This window comes from Cajanus cajan, chromosome 8 (assembly GCF_000230855.2).
Source record: "Cajanus cajan strain Asha chromosome 8, NIPB_CcT2T_4, whole genome shotgun sequence".
Lineage (NCBI taxonomy): Eukaryota > Viridiplantae > Streptophyta > Magnoliopsida > Fabales > Fabaceae > Cajanus > Cajanus cajan.
Genome location: NC_138524.1, coordinates 24,440,474 through 24,465,543, shown reverse-complemented (window position 1 = coordinate 24,465,543; position 25,070 = coordinate 24,440,474). Strand labels below are relative to the sequence as shown.

Here is a 25,070-nt window from a genome sequence, read left to right as displayed (position 1 = left end):
TAACTATAATAACTATTTCGGCTTGGACAAAAGGTAAATAAATAAAGGATATTATTAGACACTAGTAATACTTTTTATTTTTTTTAACACCATTCGATCCTAAAAGTGCATGTGGCATGTACTTTATTGAATTAAAGCGTAAATTTTTTTAAACAAATTGTAAAAATATAAAATATTACTCACTTTAATTCAAAATTTTAATATATATATATATATATATATTATTAAATGATAATATTAATGTAATTTAAAAATTAAAATAATAAGTGATTATTTTTTTAGTGATTTAATAAAATAATTAGAATTTTAATAATATGTGCTTTTAAAGAGGCTTAAATGGTGTTTTTATTTCTATTCTCACTTGAGATCAGTCTTGGAAGCGATCACTCTAATGAGATTGGTGAGTCTCTTCTCCTGGGTACGTTGGTCGTGTCGAAATGGGAGTAGTACCTACAAAAGAGACTCTGATGCTAAAGTTAGTCCTTAATAGTATACATGTCTCGTATTTATAGTAGACGTACCTTGGTAATTTTAAGATTTTCTCTCTTTAAACGAGAGTGGGTTTGAAGTCGGCCCAACATTGAACGCAAGCCCCATTGACTATGGACCCACGCACATGATTGATATCGTATCATAATTAGGACTCACGTGAAACTCGATATTTGATAGAGACAGTACAATTTCTATTTATATTAAAATAACATTTATTAATGAAAGGTACATCTCACTAAAATATATTAGTCTTTACTTGTTGGATATCACGTGAATTACGTATATGGAAAAATAAAAATAAAAAATAAAAAAGGTGTTTTACTTCTTTTTTTTCCTTTAGTCTTCAATTTTTTATTTTAATATTGTAATTAGTTGTTCTTTACTATGTGTTGACACTTGTTAATTACTTTTTGCAATGCTGCACTTATCCTCAATAGAGGTCCTCTTTTGACATAATTATACAGGAAACGTATATTTTATTTTATTTTTGTAACAGCAACAGCAAACGTATATTTATTCATTTAAAACTCCCTTACTGTCGAAGAAAATAATATACTGATTTTGTTTTCTTAAACATATCTTTTAAAGTGATTTTGACATATATTTAAATTCTAATGAATTGATATTACAATACACATTCATATCAAAACATAAATTACAGCACACCTTACAGATTAAATCAAACATTAATATATCCTTATTTATTTATATCTTTTTCGATGATCCTTCCCTTAAATTTATTTCAGTCACCCACAACTACGATTCTGGTTCTTCAAAAGTTTATCAATTTTAAAACCAAATAAAGCAACTCGATGATAGAATATCGGAATTGAAGCAACAAACAGATAAATTTGAGATTGCCCACAAATTATAGGGTGCTTGGTCTAGCATTTCAAACCCAAAACACGTTGATTTGCACATCCTAAGGCACAGAATGAAGAAGGAACACTAGTACATCATTGAAGAAAACGTTTTCCATTATATTCAATTCTTTACCAAACACAACACTTAGGGTTTAGGATTGCCCAGAAATCCATTTACATCCTTTCTGGTCCAAACTTCCATAATGCGACTTTCAAACAAAGTCCTTAAGACCTTAACCTTCCTAATCCTACGAACTAATGGCTAAATTAGATGCTCAGGCAAAGTACTCTTCAGGGACATAAAATTTTAAACCAATGGCCTGAAATCATTGAAAATAAATAGTTTAGACAAAGAACATGCAAAGATTCTAAAGCAATTTTTAAATCAAATTGTAAAATATGAATTAAAAATTAAGTACAAATTTGGGCGTCAAATATTATTCAGAGTGGACGTGCTGCTTAAGGTAATAATATTCACAGCTGGATGAAGTACACATCCATAAATTTAAAAACTATTCAGAGACAGAAAAATGCGCTCAAACCCTATTCATTAAACCCCAAGATTTATTTTGTAAAAGCTGAACATTTTCTAAATGGTGCATGAATCAGTCGAGAAGGGTGCTTAAGCATAGAGTATAAAAAAGAAATCAAGTTAACTTTACTGGTTAAACAATTACCTCTGCAAATTTAATATCAGCATCACTGTGATCTGATTCTCTCCCGGCTGCATCACCAACATAAAAGGATCTACAACATAGAAAATGCCTCTTTAACATTTTCATGCCTTCGTGGATAAAAAATGATAACATTCTAAATAAAATTTATGAAAAGAATAAGAAACGTAGCATCAATTAAACAGTTGAATGGGAGAAAATATAACTGATCTATATCGATGGCAATGCCAGAGTTGAAGTGTTGCTCCATAAGATACCACATCCCCGGTTTGGGTTTGCGAAAAAGATCATCTTCCTGTGCTTTACCTGATTTACCTAGCCCACAAGCTATAAAAACCTATATAGATAAAATATTGTTACAAGGTCAGCTTCTCGTGCATTTCCCACATATTTTTTAAAACAAATGTGCTACAAAGTCTTTCTTTTTTCCCTTTAATCTTTGTTACATAGAAGAATTTTAGAAATTAGAATACACACTCCATATACATATTGTTAGATTTGGACAAAATGTGTATTTATTTAGTTCAGAACCAACAATAACATATAAGGTGCAGAGATACACCCTAACTTCATGGGCACAAGTTAGAATCACTCGTTACAAAATGAATGAAACTTGCAACTATTCAACAACAAACTTTTGACCTAAATTTTTATAGGTGAAGAATATCGTTGTTGTGCATTAATGTAAAGATGCAAAAGTTTCAGCTTCCAACTTTAACATTTAGAACTATAAATAGAACCAATGATAAAGAAGTTTGTTCTTGGAATGCAACTCACAAAAAAAATTGCAAATTAATAACAGGAATATTGCATTCACCATGGACATGGCTGGGACTTGTTTAAAATGATTGAAAAAGAATTATCTTCAAAAAACCAAACAGTTAAAAGGCATATATATTTAGTCCATTATCCTCCCAGATGGAAAAAGAAAGAAAACAATATTTAACCTATTGCCCAAAAGACCGCATCTCTAATTTTAACATCACCTCACTTTTGTTTCACTTGTAGAACATTCTCATCAAAGTAATCCTATGTTCAGAAATGGAGAGAACAGCAACTGAAGAGTATGACAGTTGTAATTCATATCTAGCAAAATAAATAATCCAAAATTGAATTGTTGATAACAGCAGATACATTTGATATACCAAAAATTTCACCTGAACTGGAACCTTCACTTTCTCAATAAATTGATTTAGACGTCCAATTTTTGAGTCAACGGCAACTTGCCTCTTATTCTTCCAACGTTCAATATTGGATTCATTGGTGAAAATTACCTGCGTAGACAACAAAAACAAAAGAGCACTCAACATATAAAATTTCAAGTGGGCAGCATTACTAAACAGCTGAAACTTTAAATTAGAGAGGGGGAGGGAGCACAAATACTTAAGTTCTAAAGTTAGCCAAAATTTTATAGTAAATAACAAATATATTTCACCAAAAAAGGATACACACCAACTTGTAGCCATCGTTGTATAGGCTTTGTAGTTTATCCGGAATTGATGAATGCATAAGGGACCAAGCATTTGCACCCACTCTGAAAGAAAAGGATAAATTTCTTAACAATCGGTAACTTAAGATTAAGATGTTTAGGATGATAATAATAATAATAATAATAATATCAGCTTGATTGCTTAAATTTGGTAAAAATATATCCAATTCATAGCACAACAAAAGCCAACAACATTAATAATCACAAAGTTATGACTTCAGATGCAGAAATACCTATTCACCGCTGTTTTTGCAAGACAGCCATCAAAATCAAATGCAGCAATTTTACTTGAATCATGCAGACCATCATCCTGCAAATTATTAGCACATAGAGCATGGGGAACATGTAAACATGCAGAGCAGAAGGCATTTGTGTGTATATATTCCTTTTGTATGTTTAACTAGACATCTTGCACAAGGTTATACTTGTCAACAGTCCAACCAAATCAAACCTAAGACAATTAATCTCACCCGTTCAAGAAATATGACCGTTTGGAATGCCTTCCATTTTGGTAAAAGGTTGGCTTCCTGAATCAGGTAAATATTTGATCAAACACAAGTTAAACAAAAAGCGCCAAGATAGCTCAGAAAAGTAAAGAAAATTGTAAGCAACAAACATAACAATGTGAAAAAGTTTAACTAACGAACATTAAAGCTGGAAAAATATCAAAGACAGAAAAGGGCATAACCTTACCTTGTACTTGCTCTTGACATCAGAAACCAAAAAACTAATGTTCACCACAGCTTTAACATCAGGTGGGCACAACTGCAAGCAATAAACATGAAGAATATAGAGAACTAACAATAAAATGTAACCAAAGATAAGGAACTTGGAGAAAACAATCATCAGAAAACAGGATCATTATGTGGTAATCCCAATGAGTTTAGGATCATTGGTGATCCACATGTTTTAACCTGAGGTAACAATATTATTATAATAATTATTATTGTTTAAATTATAATTTAGTCCTTATATACTTTATCATTCTGTAGAAACTAGAAACCCTAGAAGCCTGATGGAATAACACTAAGGCCAAGAAGACCAAGAGGTGATATATTGAAGGAAGCAAGAGGAATGGGTTAGTGTTGAAAAACCATAGGAGGAGTAAGCCTACTTTTGGGCCTTAGCTCCTAAGTTTTTAAAGCATTTATTTTTATTCCTATTTTTGCCCTTATCTTTAATTTCCTATTTTACCCTTGTATTTTGGGGTGCTTAGGACTTAGAATTTATTTTCCTTGTATTTCCCATTTTGCCTTTGTATTATGGGGTGCTCTAGATAATTAGGTTTCTAATTTTGGGCTAGGGTGTTAATTAGAGGGTGATGCATGTTTTTTGGTGTCATTGGGTCTATTTTTGGTGTTAGAAAGGCTTGGGCCCAAGTGGAGGGCAAAGGTTGCATGGTCTTATCATGCACCTAGATATAGCCAATCTAAACCCAAAGATTCCATCCTTGGCCACCAAGTTTCATCTAGGGTTCATTTGCATTTCATTTGGAATACATTTGCCTACTCCAAATGCAACCCTAGATGCCTCCCTCCTATAAATACCCAACACCCCACACCTTGTAAATACTTTGGAATTTATGATATTAAGAGAGCCTTTGTGCCTTAATATTCTTCCTTAGTCCCCTTGGTCATTTCGGCCACCTATCCTTCTCATCTTCACCGTGAGTGTTCTCACCTTTAGGAGTGGCCTTCATCCATCAATGAAGTGAGCCAAAACCCTAGAGTACCACCTTAACATTTCATCAAACACCTAGCCTCCATAAACACCATTCGCCCATCTCCATCTCCAAGGCTAGAAACCTTGAGTTCCATGATCCAAGGAGTCCGGTCATCCCTCTTTCACGCTCTTAACTCAATCCATGCAAGGAGGGTTGCCATCATGTGGTATCTAGAGCCAATGGTTCTTCAAGGGTAATCTCTAGTCTATTTTGAGTCTTTTAAAAATCCGGTCATGTCATGGTGTCTTCTTGCTTGTCTTGAAGTTGTGCTTGATAGATCATATTCATGCTATATTCTCATGGTCTATGTGTCTTGTTTTGTTCATTGATTCATGCCATAAATTTCCTTATGAATCATCTTGGTGCCTAGGTTTCTTTGTAGGATCCGTCCATTTTTGTTTAAGTTTGGGTGGCTGGAAAATTTTGTGCATGATAAGAAAAATGATGATCATGTGTTTTTATTTTATAATCTATTAAGTTTTGTCATAAGAGTATGATTCTCCCTAATTTTTCTTGAAAGAAAAATCCAAATACACATGCCTAAAGACTTTCATGATCAAAATATGATATGCATGCTATATGTTTGTTGAAATGGCCGTGGGATTTAGATTGCTTTAGAGAGTCAATCATGCATGCTAATTAATCCTAGCATGTTCCTTGATATTTAACCATTCATGTGTGATTTGTATCTTTGCACACATTGCAAAAATCGGCCATCTTGCTTTCCTTTTCCATTTGCACTTAATATGAACATGTTTTGCTTGATAATTTGAGGTTGAAAAGTGATTATATGTGCTTATTTTACTGCTGGACTTTATTATACAAAAAGCTCAAAGAAACTAAAATTATTGACTCATTAAGCCATCACTAATTGCTAAAAGGATACTCCAAAATTTTTGCTAATCAAAATCAACAAACACAAGTGTAAAACCCAAGCAAAGGAGGAATATTAATATAAAATAAAAAAAAGCAAGAAAGTGGCTGGACATTATCATTAAAAAAAAAAAAGTGCCAAAACAAGTGAAAAAAAAAATGCAAACAAAAGGGATCCTTTGCTAGACTTGTGGACTTTTGGACAATTTTTCCTACCTTAGCAATTGGAGTTATTCTTTGGACCTTTGGACTATGTTTTAGTGGCTGAATGAGACTTTAAAATTTAACATGTTAAGTGCAACATTTTATCAAACACTTCCTACTCAATTCTAGTGCCATTCTAGGAATTAATCTTTTGAGTACTTGCCTTTCTTAATGTGCCTTAATTTTAGTTTTTGTGTCTTCTTTCTACTCTTAAGTTTTGTCACATATATCTCTACTTGAGTTTAGCCTTTTTAATTGTGCCTTTTTAGTTTTATTTCTTTGGACTCTTGTACTCTTGGGTGGTTTCTTCTTGATCTAGGTGTGGAAAGCTCCTAAAACTCATCACATACACTTTTGGTGAATTGATTGGAGGAGCTGTCCGATTTGATTCCAAGACCTTTGGAAGGATTTCTACTATCAAAAAGAGTGCATACACATTGAGAGGCTAACTTTTGGTTGTTCCTTGTGAAGGGGTGACAAGTGGGAGACTTGAAGACTCAATTTCTTGAATTGTTTTATCTTTTGCACCATTTCTTTTAGGCCACTTGTATTTGGCCTTTGTTTATTCATTTTTGGTTTGTAATTGGCCATTTCTAAACCTCTTCACTTTGGTTTTAGTTTGTGTAGTTGAAGGTGATTTGAAAACCTTCACCTAGGACTTCGACTAGAGTATGTTTTAAGTGCTTTCCTTGTTGCATGTTTTAAAGCTTTTAGTAGTATAATTGCTTAGGTCCTTACTTTGCTTCCAATTACGTTTAGAAGGCTTGCTTTTGCCTACTAGGGGTAACGTGCACACACACACTTCATTGTTGTGCCAAATTGTTTTGTAAGAAAAGTTGAAAAAGCTTAGTGATTTTTACTTGATAAGGCTTGGTTATTAAGTGATTCTTTGTAGTCCACCTCCCTTTGAAAGTTCACTTTGTACACTTAGGCCTTTCCTACCTATCTTGCACTTTGAAAACCTTTTGTGAAAACCCTTTTATCACTCACTCTTTGTGAAAAACTTTTTCAACCTTTTTGAAAACAAATTTGTGAAAACCTTTTCTTGATCAAAGATGAGTGATCATTCTAGTGTTCATGGTCATAATTCTTGTAGTACTAGGTCTAGTGTTAGGGATGAACTTAGGCAACTAAAAGAGTACCTAAGAAAAAAAGAAGAGGAAAATATAAAAAGAGAGGAAGAGTTGAGAAGAAAAGAAAAAGAGTTTGAAAAAAATAATGCGGAAATAAAAAGGTTACTTGCAAAATTAGTTGAGATGAGAGAAACTAGTGGATCCAAACCTAGGGTTGTCTCAACTAGGTATCAAAATTCCAAAGAGGTTAGAATCCCTAAGAGTATGCATGAGGAAGAAAATACAAAAAGAGAGGATGAACTTAGAAGAAAAGAAAATAGAAAAGAAAGAAAAAATGAAGAAAAGTATAGAGAAAGTTCAAGAGTGGTTAGAAAATGAAACACAACCAACACTCTTAGAGAAGAGTAAGGAGGATAATGTTTCCTCCAAAGGGCTTATGCTTGAAGAGAGTCACTTTCCCATTGAAATTGATTTAAAAGAAACTCTCTTTATTCATCAAGACCTTAACTCTTTCTCTCACATTGCCACTAGTCATGAAGTGGAGATTCAAAAACAAGTCCTTTTTAAAGAAAAAGAATCTCAACTTCAAGATTTAGTGAAGAAGAAGTGGACTTCACTTAGTCCCACTTCTTGTGCTACTTCCTTGGTGGTGCCCAAGGAAGATAAGCCTTCCTTCTTTAAGACTTTCTCCACTTTAGTTCCCTTCATAAAGCACCCAACTTTAGATTTGTATGATTTGTTGGATACATCTCATGGTGTCCTATTTTCTATTTTTGATCTTGAGGGAAGTTCAAACTTATTTGAACTTAACTTGGATACTTCCCTACAAGACAAACTTAGATTATATGAGTTTTCTAAACTCCTCTTAGCACCTTTTTCTCATATGTATCTAACAAATTATGCAATACAAAGTTGTTTAGGTAATTTTTTAGTTAAGTTTTCTTTATTTTCCAATACATACCTAGGTCATTACATTGGGCACTTCCAACAAGATATTTTAGTTTTTAGGACTAATACATTAGTGTGCTATAGTTTTAGTCTTTTTACCTTTTTAGGTTTTAGTTATACACCTAGACTTCACCATGGGGAGGATCCTATCCTTAACATTAGAGAGTCTAGTCCTTTTAATTTAGACAATCTTTTTAGCATTTTTAGTAGAACTCCTCTTAGGATACACTTTCCATTTCTATCATATACTATTACCTCTTATGCTTATTTTTATGTTTTTGTTGGTCATGATGCCCACCATGAGGAACCTCTTGATTTGAGGTCAAATCCTTTTCAAGAGGGAGGGAATGATGGAATAACACTAAGGCCAAGAAGACCAAGAGGTGATATATTGAAGGAAGCAAGAGGAATGGGTTAGTGTTGAAAAACCATAGGAGGAGTAAGCCTACTTTTGGGCCTTAGCTCCTAAGTTTTTATAGCATTTATTTTTATTCCTATTTTTGCCCTTATCTTTAATTTCCTATTTTACCCTTGTATTTTGGGGTGCTTAGGACTTAGAATTTATTTTCCTTGTATTTCTCATTTTGCCTTTGTATTATGGGGTGCTCTAGATAATTAGGTTTCTAATTTTGGGCTAGGGTGTTAATTAGAGGGTGATGCATGTTTTTTGGTGTCATTGGGTCTATTTTTAGTGTTAGAAAGGCTTGGGCCCAAGTGGAGGGCAAAGGTTGCATGGTCTTATCATGCACCTAGATATAGTCAATCTAAACCCAAAGATTTCATCCTTGGCCACCAAGTTTCATCTAGGGTTCATTTGCATTCCATTTGGAATACATTTGCCTACTCCAAATGCAACCCTAGATGCCTCCCTCCTATAAATACCCAACATCCCACACCTTGTAAATACTTTGGAATTTATGATATTAAGAGAGCCTTTGTGCCTTAATATTCTTCCTTAGTCCCCTTGGTCATTTCGGCCACCTATCCTTCTCATCTTCACCGTGAGTGTTCTCACCTTTAGGAGTGGCCTTCATCCATCAATGAAGTGAGCCAAAACCCTAGAGTACCACCTTAGCATTTCATCAAACACCTAGCCTCCATAAACACCATTCGCCCATCTCCATCTCCAAGGCTAGAAACCTTGAGTTCCATGATCCAAGGAGTCCGGTCATCCCTCTTTCACGCTCTTAACTCAATCCATGCAAGGAGGGTTGCCATCAAAGCCTCTCTAGCACCATGAGCCCATGCTCTTTCCTTTAGCACAGCGGCTAAAACAATCACCTCGAACGTGGCAGGCAATGATTTCTAAAACTTGTTATGCCCGGAGCTCTTCAGAACATAGAAAGTCCCGGTTAATTGCTTGTGCAATGGACTAAATAGAGAATATCCCATCCAAATGTATTCCCACTTGTGATTGTCCTGATTATTATTTTCATGATCAGAATTAAAATCTGATACTGGACCTGTCAGAGGAGCTCAATTTGAACTTTAAACAAGCAGGTGATTCATGTTATAACAACTGTTTTCAAGGGCAACCCATTAATGAACCAATAGCATTATCCAGGTACCATATGCTAAATCCACAGGTAAGTTGATTACTTAATGGGATATTAAATAAACAACCTGAATACTTTGCTTGTGTTACCAGATCAGAATGTAAGCAATGATCATCATGATTTGGGGGTGGTCAGTTCCCAATGTGAGCTACCAGAAGAGGGGGTGTACAATGGGCATCCAAATTCCAAAGAGAACAATCATTGACATGGCCATCAATTGCACCATGTCCTTGAATATTGAGGAATGACCGAATAAGATGAAAATTGATTGGCTTCCTCACACAGATACAGCCATATATGGTCAAGTGATCAGACAGACTTGTAAAGGACAAGGATCTGGTAGATCTCAGAAGAATGTTTACAAAAGCAACAAAGATACAGAATAATTATCAAGCCCTAGCATTTGACACTCCAAATTTTTTTTTTTTTTTTTGACAATGTGCATGCTTACCTTTCCTTTCCTTAAATCACCTTCTTCAGTCTCTTGTGATTCATTTTGTACACTTTCCACAACTTTATGAACCTATTAAAGAAGCATAACACACAACCACGGTGAATTAGTTGGGACAAAATTCCAAAGGAAACAGAGTTTGTTTACTCTTAAAAATGCAGACAAAGTTAAAACAAAAAGATACAGAATAGCATTTGAAACTCCAAAAATTCTTTGACAGTGTATGGGCTTACCTTCCTTTTCTTTGAAATACCTTCTTCAGTTTCTTGCACTTCATTTTGTACATTTTCCACTACTTTATGAACCTATTAAAGAAGCGTGACACACAACCAGCGTGAATGAAACAAAGTTTTACTCTTAAAAATGCAGACAAGTTAAAACAATAAAATACAGAATAAAAATTAAAATAATAAAAAGAGAAACACATCAATCAAATTGGGTTCTCACCTTCTCTTCAGCCTTGTCATTTTCAGCAAATAACTTCTTCAGAGCTTCCTGGTCACTAATCTACAAAGATAAAACAAGACAATAAAAAAGATTTAAAATAATGAAAATCTCCAAAGCTTTTAAGTAGAATGAAAGCATCAAGCAGGTTACTAGTTTGTGGTTAAAATACTATTAATCCCCCCCCCCCTAAAATGTCAAATAAACCCCAACCCAATTCTTCAAGCAAAGCCACGTAATGTCATGCACTCAACTTAAACTTCCTGGTTACTAATCATGAAAATAAAAAATAAAATGCCACAAGAGTTGTCAACAATAAAAAGTATGTTTTATTAGCATCCTTATTTTAGTTTTTTTGGTTTGCACCTACAAACCGATAGATATTCTCCATTCACACAGCTACGGAATTGAACCCACAATCAAAGTCTTTTAACATATTTAAGGAACCCAACTATCTAGCTATTTTTAGTGGACTTTATTGCTTCTCATTTAAGTTAATAATAAAAAATATATGTTACAAAAATATGTAATGAACACTTTTCACAAGAAACACTTCTAGAAGAAAAAAAAACTTAGAAGAAAAAATGAAACAAGTTTCCCCCATAAACTAAAATTAGTTTATACATAAGCTAATTTTTTAGAAGCTCTCTTTATTAACTTTTCCAAAATCTTATTTTTAACTAAAGCATAACCTAGTTTTAACTTGTAGAGAAATTTATTTTGATTTTTCTTCTTATTTTTTTCCTCTTAGGTGTCTTTCAATAAAAGGTTATCCAAACCCATCCTAAATGTATTCAAAGCATGCCCCCCTCACAATGAGAAATGCACATCTCAAACGTGAAGTTTTACAAAACCAGACATCTGTGGGTGGCACGATAATGGCCCGGTAGCAGGTGACCTTATAAGCCCAACAACAATCTCAAGCATGCCCTCCTCACACTGAGGAGTGCACATCTCAAACACGAAATTTTGCAGGACCGGACTTCTGCGGGTGGCATATAGCGACCCTGATAGCAGATGACCTAATAAGTCTAACAACAATCCACTGCTAGGACATGACTTTGACACCATTTCAAGAAAGTGAGTTAAGAGCATAACTCAACCTTACAAAACTAATCCTAAATGTATTCAAACCAAGCATGCCCGAATTACACCGCAAACTTATCCCTACAATATGTGTGTATCATTCATAATGCAGCTATTCATTTTTCTAACATGTTAAAAACAAAAGTACAGGGCAGTGTTTGAAAGGGGGAAAACCAAGAGAAGAGATTGGAAACCTTCAAGGAGGAAAATCCTTCAATAGCCTCAGGAGCGGAGTGAGAATGCGAGGATAGAGGGAAGCAACGAAGGTGGTGCCACTTGACGACGTCGTAGGGACCCTTGCCCTTGGAGACCGAAGCCAACCTCAGGGACTTGGCTTCGATGGCTTCGGAGCACGCCTTGCACGATGACCGGTTCGATTTCGCGTACTCCGCCTTCATCGAATCGCGTGGCGCCATCCGGAGCAGCGGAGTTCGGTTTCGCGACGGAGGAGGAGACGCCGCGACGGTGGCGGAGACGGAGAGAAGGGAGGGAGGGTTAGGGTTGCGGACGTTGACGGCGAAGAATCTAGGGATTCGAAGCATGGAATGATTCCATAACGGTTGGGTGTAGAACGAGGGAGCAGAGTGTCTGAGTGAGAGTAATTTGGGCGAAATCGCGAAACGCATAGGTTTGTTTGTGAGTTTCGCGCCAAATAAAAAAAGGGAAAGATCCTCTTAAATCTTAACTAGATTCGATTTATTTCAATAATAGGCTAAACGACTAATTTGGTGTAGTTTTACAAATTAATTACCAAAATGGAGTTGTTTTGAAACATATTACACCTTTGGGGTACTTTTAAGGGGTGTCGCTATGGGCCATAGCGCCACCCGTGACACGTGGACTTTTTGAGTTTGAATATAAGCCATGAAAGCCATATTGTGTGAGTCACTGTAGCTGCTGGAGACCTCTAAAGAGGCGCTATAGCCCATAGCGCCTCATCCTAGCTTAAATTACAACCGTTGTAGCCTATAACACCACCTTTATATAAATAATATATAATAAAAAAATTTATTATAAATATTAAAAAAAAAATTATAAAAATGTCTGATAAAAAACAGAAAAAGAATTTAAATTTTAAAAAATATAAACAGAAAAAATAAAGTATATAACATGAAATAAACTTAAAAACGAAAAAAAAAATATAAAATATGAGGCGCTATGGCTTCCAGCGCCTCGTATTTAAGAAAAATACTTAGTATTTTATAAATATAAAAATTAAAAAATAATTTGTTTAAAAAAGTCTGATAAAAAAGAGAAAAAAGAAGTGATATTTTAGAAAATATAAAGTTAAAAAAATACAGTAATATAAAATGAAATAAAATTAAAAAGGAAAAATAAACAGAAAAAAATGAGACGCTATGGCTGGCAGCGCCTCATAGGCGTTAGGACTCATAGCGCCTCAACTAGTGTTTTTTTTTAACTTTATAATATTTTTTAAATTTATTTAATGATAAAAAAAATTTTAAAAAATGTCTGATAAAAAACCAAAAAAGAATAAAGATTTATAAAAATTTTAGTTTTTAAAAATAGGCATTAGAACGTGAATGAAAATTTAAAAGGGAAAAAAATATATATAAAATGAGGCGCTATGGCTTGCAGCGCCTCTTAGGCGTTACAGCTCATAGCGCCTCAAATGGCGTTTTTTGTGTAAATGTTTAAAACATTTTATAAATTTATAATATGCAAAAAAAAAAAAAATTTAAATGTCTGATAGAAAAGAAAAAAAATTGACATTTATACAAATTTTAGTTATTAAAAATAAGTAATGAACGTGAATGAAAATTGAAAAGGAAAAAAAAACTAAATATAAAATGAGGCGCTATGGCTTGCAGCGCCTCTTAGGCGTTACAGCTCATAGCGCCTCAAATGGCGTTTTTTGTGTAAATGTTTAAAACATTTTATAAATTTATAATATGCAAAAAAAAAAAAATTAAATGTCTGATAGAAAAGAAAAAAAAATTGACATTTATACAAATTTTAGTTATTAAAAATAAGTAATAGAACGTGAATGAAAATTGAAAAGGAAAAAAAAAACTAAATATAAAATGAGGCGCTATGGCTTGCAGCGCCTCTTAGGCGTTACAGCTCATAGCGCCTCAAATGGCGTTTTTTGTGTAAATGTTTATAATATTTTATAAATTTATAATATGCAAAAAAAAAATTTTTAAAATGTCTGATAGAAAAGAAAAAAAAATGACATTTATACAAATTTTAGTTATTAAAAATAAGTAATAGAACGTGAATGAAAATTGAAAAGGAAAAACAAATAAATATAAAATGAGGCGTTATGGCTTGCAGCGCCTCTTAGGCGTTACAGCTCATAGCGCCTCCTGTTACCGCAATTTTGACCAATGACGTAGTGACACGTGGCCATGGGCGCGTTTGAGGTGCTGGGGTTCAAAGCGCCTCACATTTTCACCGCAGATTTGGCCAATGAGAGGCTGACACGTGGCGCTGCCGTTAAGATAATTAATTTTTTACCCTTATAAAATGCAGATGGTCCCCCCCCCCTCCCCCACTTTTACCTTCGTTTTGTCCTCCTTCTCCGGGTAAGTTTTTGTTTATTTTCTACTTCAGTTTTTTAAATTTTGTTTTATTAAAAATTTATTTTATTTATATTACGTTTTGATTAATAATAATTTATACTTTTTAATTAGATTATTGTTGATTTGGATTGCTGGATTGTTGGTGCTCGTGAATTTCTGCATTTGAGGTAATTTTTTTTAAGTTTTTTTTTTATAAATATTTTAAAGTCGCTATAGGATATTTAAAGTTCAAAAATATTGACTTAATAATTGTTAATTAAAATTTAGTTTTTTATTTTGTTTCTGTGTTATTTATGCAATGTGTTCAATTTTTTGATTTATCTCTTAAGTTAATTAAAATAAATTTAATTATTAGTTATATTAATTAATTATCTGTTATGTGAATTGATTTATCTGTTATTTAATTAATTTATTTATGTGTTATGTTAATTGATTTAATTTATTGCAGTATAATTGATATTAATTAAAATAATTAATATATTTAATTTTTAAAATTATAAAATGATTTCTGTGTGATTTTTATTTATTTAAATAAATAAGTATTTTATTTATATTTGAAATTGCTTAAATTTATTTCTGTTTAATTTAAATTATTTTCGTAAATAAATATATTTAAAATATAAATTGGTATAATTTATTTCTGTGTAATTTATATTTATTAAAAAGTTAATTTTAATTTTTAAAATGATTTAATTTATTTGTGTGTGATTCATTTTTTATTCATAAGTTAATTTATTTAATTTAATTCTGTGTTAATTTTATTTAATTAGAAAATAAGTTTATTTAAATTTTAAATTAATTTAATTTAATTGTGTGTTGTATTTATTTATGGTAAAAAATAAATATTATTTATATTTATATTTTAAATTGCTTTAAGAACCTTTTTGAAGATACTTTTTTATAACTGTTATGTTATTTATTTTTTTCAGATTATTGTTAGTTAATTTGAATTTATTGGTGGATTTCGTCATCTCAGATATTACCAGGTATTTATCATTTTTAGTTTGAATATTTATTTTTCTTTTAAAATTAAGTAGTCGGTATAGGTTTTATGAAATTATTAGTTTAATTGATTAATTATTGACATTTATTTGAAAATTATATATGATGTTAGTGTGTTATTATTTATTATTTTGGTTTAATAATGTCAATGAAATTTAAAAAATAAATGATATGTTTTAAAATTATTAATTTGATTACATTTTGTTATAGATGGCATCATCATCATCATCTTCTACGGGCATGCGTGTGACATGTGGACCAGTCGACGATGATTTATTGTCGTTGCAACATATGCATGTGTCGCAACATGTTTGGAACAGAGATGAAGACAGGAGACTAGTAGCACGACGTGCTGCTCCATCTCGTACTGGAATTACAGGAATTCCACAACAAATAATTCCGTTGCTAGATCAAGCTGGTTTCGGCTGGATCGCGCGTTTGAGTTATATCAAAGTGAGTCCTGGTTTGCTAACAGCCTTGGTAGAGCGTTGGAGACCAGAGACACATACATTTCACATGCCATTCGGAGAGTGCACAATTACTCTTCAAGATGTGGGCATGCTTGTTGGTCTACCGGTTGATGGTGAACCGATAGTATCTCGAGGCGATCCAAATATATTGGAAATAGGTAATTATAAGTTGACTTTAAATTATTCGTAAATTTATAGTATATTCATATAATATTAATAATAGTTAATTCTTTTGTTTGATTTTATGCAGCTCAGGAGCTGTTAGGGGTTGTTCCACCACAGACTGAAATAAAAGGACATCGCGTTAGGCTATCTTGGTTGGCAGCAATGTTTGGGGACATTCCTGATGACATAGAGGATGTAGATGTCTTGGCTCGTTATGCTAGAGCCTGGATATTACGTTATCTAGGAGGACTGCTTTTTCCTGATAGATCTTCAGCGTATGTGTCCTTTCGATGGTTGCTATTTCTGCGCGATTTAGATATTATTAGGACTTATGCATGGGGTGCAGCTGTGCTTGGATATTTGTATCGGAATTTATGCACCTCAACCGATTACAAAACCCCAAGTTGTGGTGGATTTACCCTTTTGTTACAGCTATGGGCATGGGAACGATTCCCAACCATTATGTCTTCACCATTTCCACCTATTCCTCCAGCCAGTCCAATTGATTCGTGGCTGTGTTGAATGAGAACCTGTTTTTGGGGGTTTCGGGGTTTTTGAGAAAATTTGGGAAAATCCGTGATTTGTTGTTGCATGTTGAAAAAGGTAGTATTTTTGGGTTCTTGGATGGAAATGTGATGCTTTGGACCGATTGCATGTGCCTGGGAAGTTGATTTTGCAGGTTTTTGGGTGGAATTTTCGAACTGGGGAGAGTTGCTGTTTGAATTCGCGTTGAGTGCAGTTCTTTGCGCTGAGCGCGACTTGAAATGGGGACTCACTGGGTGAATCAAGCTGAGCGCGGGGAGAACCGCGCTGGGCGCAATAGACCTCTGTAGGTCTCTGGTTGATACGCGCTGAGCGCGCATTTGAACGCGCTGAGCGCGCATTTGGATTTCAGAATTGGACTTCATAGTCTTCATAAAAGTTGTAGACTTGGATCTTATATTTCCAATGGCGCTGGAATCACCCAAAAAGGAGTTTTAGAACTCCAGATATGGCCGTTTTAGTGAAGAGGGGTCAGGCTGCCAGCTTTACCTATAGCTGTTGCGGTTTTTAGAATTTTTAACAAGGTAGATGAAAGAATTAGGACTTGGTGTCTTCATGAGAGTTGTAGGAAATTTGGTTATCTTTCATATGAGATAAGGATGAGCATGGTAGGAGTAGTATAACTCATGATGTGTTATTTTCTGTGAAGGTTGCCATTTTCCATTTAGTGATTTGGTTAAGTTTAAAGTTGTTTTAGGTGCTTAGGTTGATTGGTGTTGTTTGGGTGGGTAATTTGACAAGATAGATGAGTTGTAAATAAGAGGATTGGGTCGGAGTATGTGTTGAACATGTCGTACGTTGTGAAATTATTGATCATGCTATTTTATGTTGTTGATGATGAAATGCCACGCTGTAATGGATATATATGTATATGCTGATATTGATGCGTTGCGCTGAGCGCGGCCCTTGTCGCGCTGGGCGTGAGACTCCTTGGGAGTCTCTGCCCTGTGGGCGCTGGGCACAATTTGAATTGCGCTGGGCGCGAGACCAAGGGGAGGTCTCTGCCTTCCCCGCGCTGGGCGCGGGTATGGGCACGCCGGGCGCGCGAGACTCCTGGGAGTCTCTGCCTGGCATGCGCTGGGCGCGTGTGAGCCTTGGGCTCTCTGGCTGAGTCCCGCCAGGCGCAGGCATACCTGCGCTGGGCGCGCTAGCCCCTGGTGCTCTCTGGTTGTACCGCGCTGGGCGAGACCATGAGTGCGCCGGGCGCGGAGATGAGAAATTTATATATGTTGGTTAATGTTGTTTTATGCTTAGTTGAGTTGTAGACGAATATAATGTGATGACTAATGGATGATGTTGGTTGATTGATGTTGGGTTGTACAGTTGAGTTGTGTTGAAAGTTGATGTTGAGTTGTCCAGTTGTGTTGTGTTGCAAGTTGATATGTTGAGTTGCAAAAGTTGTGTTGTGTTGAATGTTGATATGAGTTGTTGTAGGCCGAAAGGCTGAGTTGTTGTAGGCCATAATGGCTGAGTTGTTGTAGGCCATAATGGCTGAGTTGCTGTAGGAGATCTCCGAGTTGATATGCGTGACGACGCATTGTGTGCTGATTGCTGATAATGCTGTAAGATCGATGAGTTGTATGCTGAAGATGTGTGCTGTTATGGCTAAATAATGTGGTACTTTAAATGAATTTTGTTAAGTTGATTGATGTGTTGAAGTGTTGTGGTGCTGTTATAGCCGCTATGTCGGTGCTGTTAGCCACTATTGTGGTGCTGTTATAGCCGCTGAGCGGTGCTGATATTGCTGAATTGTTGTGGTGTAATGTAAGCTGTGCGGACGTGCTAATAACTGTAGATGTTTTTTTTATTATTTTTTTATTCACATATTTATATATGTATGTTGATTTCTTCACACTAGCTTACCCTTTTGTTGTCTCCATGATATTGGACTGCGATGATCATACTATGTATGGGAGCAGAGCAGGGATAGGTGGGCGTCTATGGATGAGTCTTCGGCAGACCAGTAGAGCTGATCGTTTTTGTGACTATTTTGTTATGTAGCTACTTGGGATAGTAGCATTGATTGGATTTTGTGTTGTACACTCTAACTCTAGTCGGATAGAGACTTTGTATATATTTATATTCTAGATCCTATATTTATATACTTGTCCTTTCTGTCTGGCGTTTCCGGTGTACAGTGGTGTGTGTGTAGTGACCAGCCGGGTCGTTACACTTTAGTGGTATCAGAGCAGTTCGAGTCTAGTGGACACTCTTTGGGGGTGGTTCCTTTAGGCTTTTGTTGTGCTGAACTCTGTGTTGTGCTGTCTTGTTGTGTTGTTTGTGTTATTGGTTGTTGTGGTGTTTTGTTGTCCTAGTGATGGTTGATTGGTTTAATTATTGTATACTGAAGATGTTGTTACTTCGGTAGACAATGACTAGAACCAATTAGTAGGTAGCCTGTGCCATGGAGATGATGGCTATGGCTATATAGCAGCAAAATGCCTATTTTGCTAGGATGGACGCTGATAGAGCTGCAGCTGGTGCAGCAAGGCCCTTGGGGTCGTAGGAGAGTCGGGATCTAGCTGAGTTCCGGAAATGCCGTCCTACTCAGTTCAAGGGAGATGCAGACCTAGAGGTAGCTGACCACTAGATCTGTGAGATGGAAAAGATCTTCACTGTGTTGGGATGTTCTCAAGAGAGGAGGCTGGCGTATGCTGTTTACATGCTGGTTGGGGAGGCTGAGCATTGGTGGAGGGGTACAAGGTGAACTTGATTTGTTTACCTTGGGTGGATATTGACATAGTCTTAGGGATGGATTGGTTGTCTGCCAATCGCATCCTTATAGATTGTGCCAACAGGCGGTTGATCGTTCCTCAGGTAGAGGAGGAGCTGTTGATTTCAACTGGTCAAGCTGAATCATTGTTGAGGGATGGAGCCGAGTGTTGTCTTTCGCTTGCTGCTATGAGTGTGGAGACCGAGAGGGTCATTGTTGAGATTGATGTGATGAGGGATTTTACTGAGGTGTTCCCTGATGAGGTGCCTGGGTTGCCTCCTGTTGGGGAGATGGAGTTTAGCACTGACTTGGTTCCAGGTGCGGGGCCAGTGTTGGTGGCTCCTTATGGGATGGCTCCTGCTGAACTGGTTGAGCTGAAAGGTCAGTTGGAGGACCTGTTAGAGAAGCAGTTGGTATGACCGAGTGTATCGCTGTGGGGCGCTCCCGTGTTGTTGGTGAAGAAGAAAGATGGAGGTTGTCGATTGTGTGTTGATTTCTGGCAGTGGAGCAAGTTGACCAATAAGAACAAATATTCACTTCTCCGGGGTAGATGACTTGATGGATCAAATGAGGGGAGCATCTGTTTTCTCGAAGATTGACTTAAGGTTAGGCTATCACCAGATCAGGGCGAAGGAGGGTGACATACCGAAGACTGCTTTCAGGACTAGGTATGGTCACTACGAGTGTGTTATGATGCCGTTTGGTGTGACCAACACCCCGGCTGTGTTCATGGATTACATGAACAGGATTTTCCGGTCATTTTTGGATAAATTGGTGGTGGTGATGACATCCTGATTTATTCAAGAACACCAGAGGAGCATGGAGAGCACTTGAGGTTGGTGCTGGAGATTTTGGAAGTGAAGCAACTGTATCCTAAGCTTTCGAAATGTGAATTCTGGTTGGAGAAGGTGAAATTCTTGGGACATGTGATCTCAGCTGAGGGGAGTGCTGTTGATCCGGCTAAGGTGGAGTCGGTGTTGCAGTGGGAGTGTCCCAGAACTGTCACTGATGTTCAGAGTTTTGTGGATTTGGCGGGTTACTATCGAAGGTTCATTGAGGGATCCTCCAAGATAGTAGCGCCTCTGACCCAGCTAACAAGGAAGGAGCAAACGTTCATTTGGACTGATGCCTGTGAACGGAGTTTTGATGAGCTGAAGAGGAGGTTGACTACTTCTCCTATGCTGGTGATGCCCGACTCTAGTGAACCTTTTGGTGTGTATTGTGATGCTTCTCACCAGGGTCTGGGGTGCGTGCTGATGCAAAACAGGAAAGTAGTGACATATGCTTCAAGGCAATTGAAGAATCATGGGAGGAATTATCCCACTCATGACTTGGAGTTAGCAGTTGTTGTGTTTGCCTTGGAGATATGAAGACATTAGTTGTATGGTGCTTGGTTCAGCGTCTTCAGTGATCACAAGAATTTGCAATACTTGTTTGATCAGAAGAAGCTGAACAGGAGGTAGAGGCGGTGGATGGAGATTCTGAAGGATTATGACTTCCAGTTGATGTATCATCCTGGTAAGGCCAATGTTGTGGCGGATGCGCTGAGTAGGAAATCCATCCACATGTCTGGTATGATGGTGAAAGAGCTGGAGCTGGTGGAGAAGTTTAGAGATTTGAATCTCTGTGCGGAGTTAGCTTAGGATCACATTAGTGTGGGATGATTGCCATAACTAGTGAGTTCTTGAGGCAGGTTGGACCGAAACAGTTGCAAGATGTCGAGCTGGTGAAGATTCTTAGGTTGCTGAGTACCGAGAAGGCTGTTGGTTTTGAGCTGGGCGGAGATGGAATCTTGAGGTGCAAGGGCAGGATTTGCCTACCTCATGATGCTAAGCTGAAGAAAGCTGTGTTGGAGGATTTGCTGAGGGCTGATGTGTTAGACCACTTGGGAAGCTGGGGAGGAGGTCATATCGCTAGTTGAGTTCATGTATACAATAATAGCTTTCATGCTAGTATTGAGATGACGCCTTTTGAAGCCATGTATGGCAGGAGATGTAGAACTCCTCTGTGCTGGTATCGAGATGGTGAGTCAGTGGTTGTGGGACCGGAGCTGATCTTATAGATTACTGAGAAGGTGAAACTGATTTATAAGAGGATGGAGACTGCTCAGAGTAGGCAGAGATCATATGCTGGTAAAAGGCGTAAGCCTTTGGAGTTGCTGAAGGGTGACATGTAATTCATGTGTTCCTGCTGAGGAAGTACGTTCATGACCCGAGTCATGTGGTGGAGCTGGACGATGTGCAAGGGAAGGAGAATCTGACCTTGAGAAGTTGTCAGTAGCTGTGGTTGATCATAAGCTGAAAAATGCTGAGGGGCAAGTCCATTGCCCTGGTGAAGGTCCCGTGGGATGCAACTACCGGTGAGGCTACTTGGGAGATGGAACAGTAGTGCCGTGAGCGATACCCGTTTCTTTTCCCAAGTAAGTCTGTTTTCGGGGACGAAAACTCTTGTTGTTGGGGAGATTGTGAGACCCGCTGTCCTTTTCTCTCTTCCACTCTCTTCTCCCTCACTTCACATTACTTTCTCCTTACTTCTCCTTGCCTCATCCATTGATTTCCTTTACTTCTTGCTGTCTCAAGGTGTTGATTCTTAGAGGTTGAACTTGCTGAGGTGTGGGCGTTTCTCTCCTTCTTTTCCCCCGTTCAAGCCCTTCTCCACTTCTCTTCTCCGTTTCCCTTGCCGGAAGCTCGGATTCTCGCACCGAGGTAAGGGAAGCTAGTAATTTTCTTTCTTTTGTCGCTGTTTTTGGCTGTGGACGAGTTCTAGAAACTCATTAGATGCTTATGGATGGTTGATTCGTGGCTGTGTTGAATGAGAACCTGTTTTTGGGGGTTTCGGGGTTTTTGAGAAAATTTGGGAAAATCCATGATTTGTTGTTGCATGTTGAAAAGGTAGTATTTTTGGGTTCTTGGATGGAAATGTGATGCTTTGGACCGATTGCATGTGCCTGGGAAGTTGATTTTGCAGGTTTTTGGGTGGAATTTTCGAACTGGGGAGAGTTGCTGTTTGAATTCGCGCTGAGTGCAGTTCTTTGCGCTGAGCGCAACTTGAAATGGGGACTCACTGGGTGAATCGCGCTGAGCGCGGGGAGAACCGCGCTGGGCGCAATAGACCTCTGTAGGTCTCTGGTTGATACGCGCTGAGCGCGCATTTGAACGCGCTGAGCTCGCATTTGGATTTCAGAATTGGACTTCATAGTCTTCATAAAAGTTGTAGACTTGGATCTTATCTTTCCAATGGCGCTGGAATCACCCAAAAAGGAGTTTTAGAACTCCAGATATGGCCGTTTTAGTGAAGAGGGGTCAGGCTGCCAGCTTTACCTATAGCTGTTGCGGTTTTTAGAATTTTTAACAAGGTAGATGAAAGAATTAGGACTTGGTGTCTTCATGAGAGTTGTAGGAAATTTGTTTATCTTTCATATGAGATAAGGATGAGCATGGTAGGAGTAGTATAACTCATGATGTGTTATTTTCTGTGAAGGTTGCCATTTTCCATTTAGTGATTTGGTTAAGTTTAAAGTTATTTTAGGTGCTTAGGTTGATTGGTGTTGTTTGGGTGGGTAATTTGACAAGATATATGAGTTGTAAATAAGAGGATTGGGTCGGAGTATGCGTTGAACATGTCGTACGTTGTAAAATTGTTGATCATGCTATTTTATGTTGTTGATGATGAAATGCCACGCTGTAATGGATATATATGTATATGCTGATATTGATACGTTGTGCTGAGCGCGACCCTTGTCGCGCTGGGCGTGAGACTCCTTGGGAGTCTCTGCCCTGTGGGCGCTGGGCACAATTTGAATTGCGCTGGGCGCGAGACCAAGGGGAGGTCTCTGCCTTCCCCGCGCTGGGCGCGGGTATGGGCACGCCGGGCGCGCGAGACTCCTGGGAGTCTCTGCCTGGCATGCGCTGGGCGCGTGTGAGCCTTGGGCTCTCTGGCTGAGTCCCGCCAGGCGCAGGCATACCTGCGCTGGGCGCGCTAGCCCCTGGTGCTCTCTGGTTGTACCGCGCTGGGCGCGACCATGAGTGCGCCGGGCGCGGAGATGAGAAATTTATATATGTTGGTTAATGTTGTTTTATGCTTAGTTGAGTTGTAGACGAATATAATGTGATGACTAATGGATGATGTTGGTTGATTGATGTTGGGTTGTACAGTTGAGTTGTGTTGAAAGTTGATGTTGAGTTGTCCAGTTGTGTTGTGTTGCAAGTTGATATGTTGAGTTGCAAAAGTTGTGTTGTGTTGAATGTTGATATGAGTTGTTGTAGGCCGAAAGGCTGAGTTGTTGTAGGCCATAATGGCTGAGTTGTTGTAGGCCATAATGGCTGAGTTGTTGTAGGCCGAAAGGCTGAGTTGTTGTAGGCCATAATGGCTGAGTTGCTGTAGGAGATCTCCGAGTTGATATGCGTGACGACGCATTGTGTGCTGATTGCTGATAATGCTGTAAGATCGATGAGTTGTATGCTGAAGATGTGTGCTGTTATGGCTAAATAATGTGGTACTTTAAATGAATTTTGTTAAGTTGATTGATGTGTTGAAGTGTTGTGGTGCTGTTATAGCCGCTATGTCGGTGCTGTTAGCCACTATTGTGGTGCTGTTATAGCCGCTGAGAGGTGCTGATATTGCTGAATTGTTGTGGTGTAATGTAAGCTGTGCGGACGTGCTAATAGCTGTAGATGTTTTTTTTTATTATTTTATTTTATTCACATATTTATATATGTATGTTGATTTCTTCACACTAGCTTACCCTTTTGTTGTCTCCATGATATTGGACTGCGATGATCATACTATGTATGGGAGCAGAGCAGGGATAGGTGGGCGTCTATGGATGAGTCTTCGGCAGACCAGTAGAGCTGATCGTTTTTGTGACTATTTTGTTATGTAGCTACTTGGGATAGTAGCATTGATTGGACTTTGTGTTGTACACTCTAACTCTAGTCGGATAGAGACTTTGTATATATTTATATTCTAGATCCTATATTTATATACTTGTCCTTTCTGTCTGGCGTTTCCGGTGTACAGTGGTGTGTGTGTAGTGACCAGCCGGGTCGTTACACATATACCTTTGATCTTTCCTTTACCACTACCTCCAAATGTGATTGTTCCTTCATGAGGTTAAAAGTCTAGGAATATAGACCTTTTTTTTGTCATGTGTCATGAGTAGCCACTATTAAGGTACAACTATGAATCCTTTCTTTTTCTCACTAAGGATATCCACAACTGAAATTGTTTAAGACCTTAGAGCCCAAATCCTTTTTTTTCCTTTTTTGTTAGTACCATTGACCTTAAACATTCTTCGATATTTCTTTTTGTTTTTGCATCTGCTAGGAGGATGATTGCTTTTTAGATATTACAAATAATAGTTTTAGGTTTAGATAATGATGTCTTTGATCCCGTTTTATCAAACCCATGACCACTTTTGTCATGTGACCGATTTCTATGCTTTAAAAACATATTCATTTTGGAAGATCCATCCACAGACTTAGCAAGATCTTTCCTAAGTTGTTTATTTTTAGCTTGCAATGTTGTAACCTTAGGTGGATCATTACTTATGATTTTGTGCTTAAGAGTTTGGATCTCTCTGTAGTGTCTAACAAATCATTCTTGAGTTTTTCATTTTCTATTTGTAATAATTTTCATTTTTCTTTTAGCTTTTTGTACGCAAGAGTGATCATGTGAGAGTCTTCCATAAGAGTTTCACAAGACATTTTCTCTTCATCAAAACTTTCAAAAGAACTATGACAAGAATCAGAGTTAA

General features: G+C 37.1%; 2 protein-coding genes across 4 annotated transcripts; one reads left to right on the top strand and one right to left on the bottom strand.

Moving 5' to 3' along the window:
• Positions 1-1,451: 1,451 nt before the first annotated feature.
• On the bottom strand, positions 1,452-12,534 carry LOC109818171 (phosphoesterase). 2 transcript variants are annotated; one of them, XM_020383575.3, is made up of 12 exons: positions 12,071-12,533; positions 10,794-10,853; positions 10,580-10,651; positions 10,347-10,418; positions 4,212-4,283; positions 3,989-4,045; positions 3,752-3,828; positions 3,482-3,563; positions 3,187-3,303; positions 2,236-2,366; positions 2,033-2,102; positions 1,452-1,675 (listed from the first exon to the last, which is right to left on the bottom strand). In XM_020383575.3, the coding sequence occupies exons 1-12, from the start codon at positions 12,500-12,502 to the stop codon at positions 1,631-1,633; spliced, it is 1,287 nt and encodes a 428-aa protein (XP_020239164.1). In that variant the 5' UTR covers positions 12,503-12,533; the 3' UTR covers positions 1,452-1,630. The 2 variants fall into 2 exon arrangements, with proteins under 2 accessions (XP_020239164.1, XP_082917828.1); XM_083061702.1 differs by lacking the exons at positions 3,482-3,563; positions 3,752-3,828 and having other exon boundaries at positions 12,071-12,534.
• Positions 12,535-15,317: 2,783 nt separating this feature from the next.
• On the top strand, positions 15,318-24,319 carry LOC145950811 (uncharacterized). 2 transcript variants are annotated; one of them, XR_014428668.1, is made up of 3 exons: positions 16,835-21,734; positions 21,895-22,020; positions 24,116-24,319. XR_014428668.1 is itself a non-coding variant. In XM_083062602.1 (2 exons), exon 1 carries the CDS (start codon positions 19,354-19,356, stop codon positions 19,732-19,734), a length of 381 nt encoding a protein of 126 aa, XP_082918728.1. In that variant the 5' UTR covers positions 15,318-19,353; the 3' UTR covers positions 19,735-22,020; positions 24,116-24,319. The 2 variants fall into 2 exon arrangements, 1 of the variants encoding a protein (XP_082918728.1); XM_083062602.1 differs by having other exon boundaries at positions 15,318-22,020.
• Positions 24,320-25,070: the final 751 nt, after the last annotated feature.

What these genes read in the sequence shown, in the direction of transcription:
- LOC109818171 (XM_020383575.3), bottom strand. Translation starts at nt 12,502, where the DNA reads ATGCGTTTCGCGATTTCGCCCAAATTACTCTCACTCAGACACTCTGCT. An exon ending in ATGACAAGGCTGAAGAGAAG is followed by an intron (nt 10,652 to 10,793) that starts GTGAGAACCCAA and finishes CTTCTTTAATAG; the next exon opens with GTTCATAAAGTAGTGGAAAA. An exon ending in ATGTCAAGAGCAAGTACAAG is followed by an intron (nt 4,046 to 4,211) that starts GTAAGGTTATGC and finishes TACCTGATTCAG; the next exon opens with GAAGCCAACCTTTTACCAAA.
- LOC145950811 (XM_083062602.1), top strand. Translation starts at nt 19,354, where the DNA reads ATGGATTGGTTGTCTGCCAATCGCATCCTTATAGATTGTGCCAACAGG.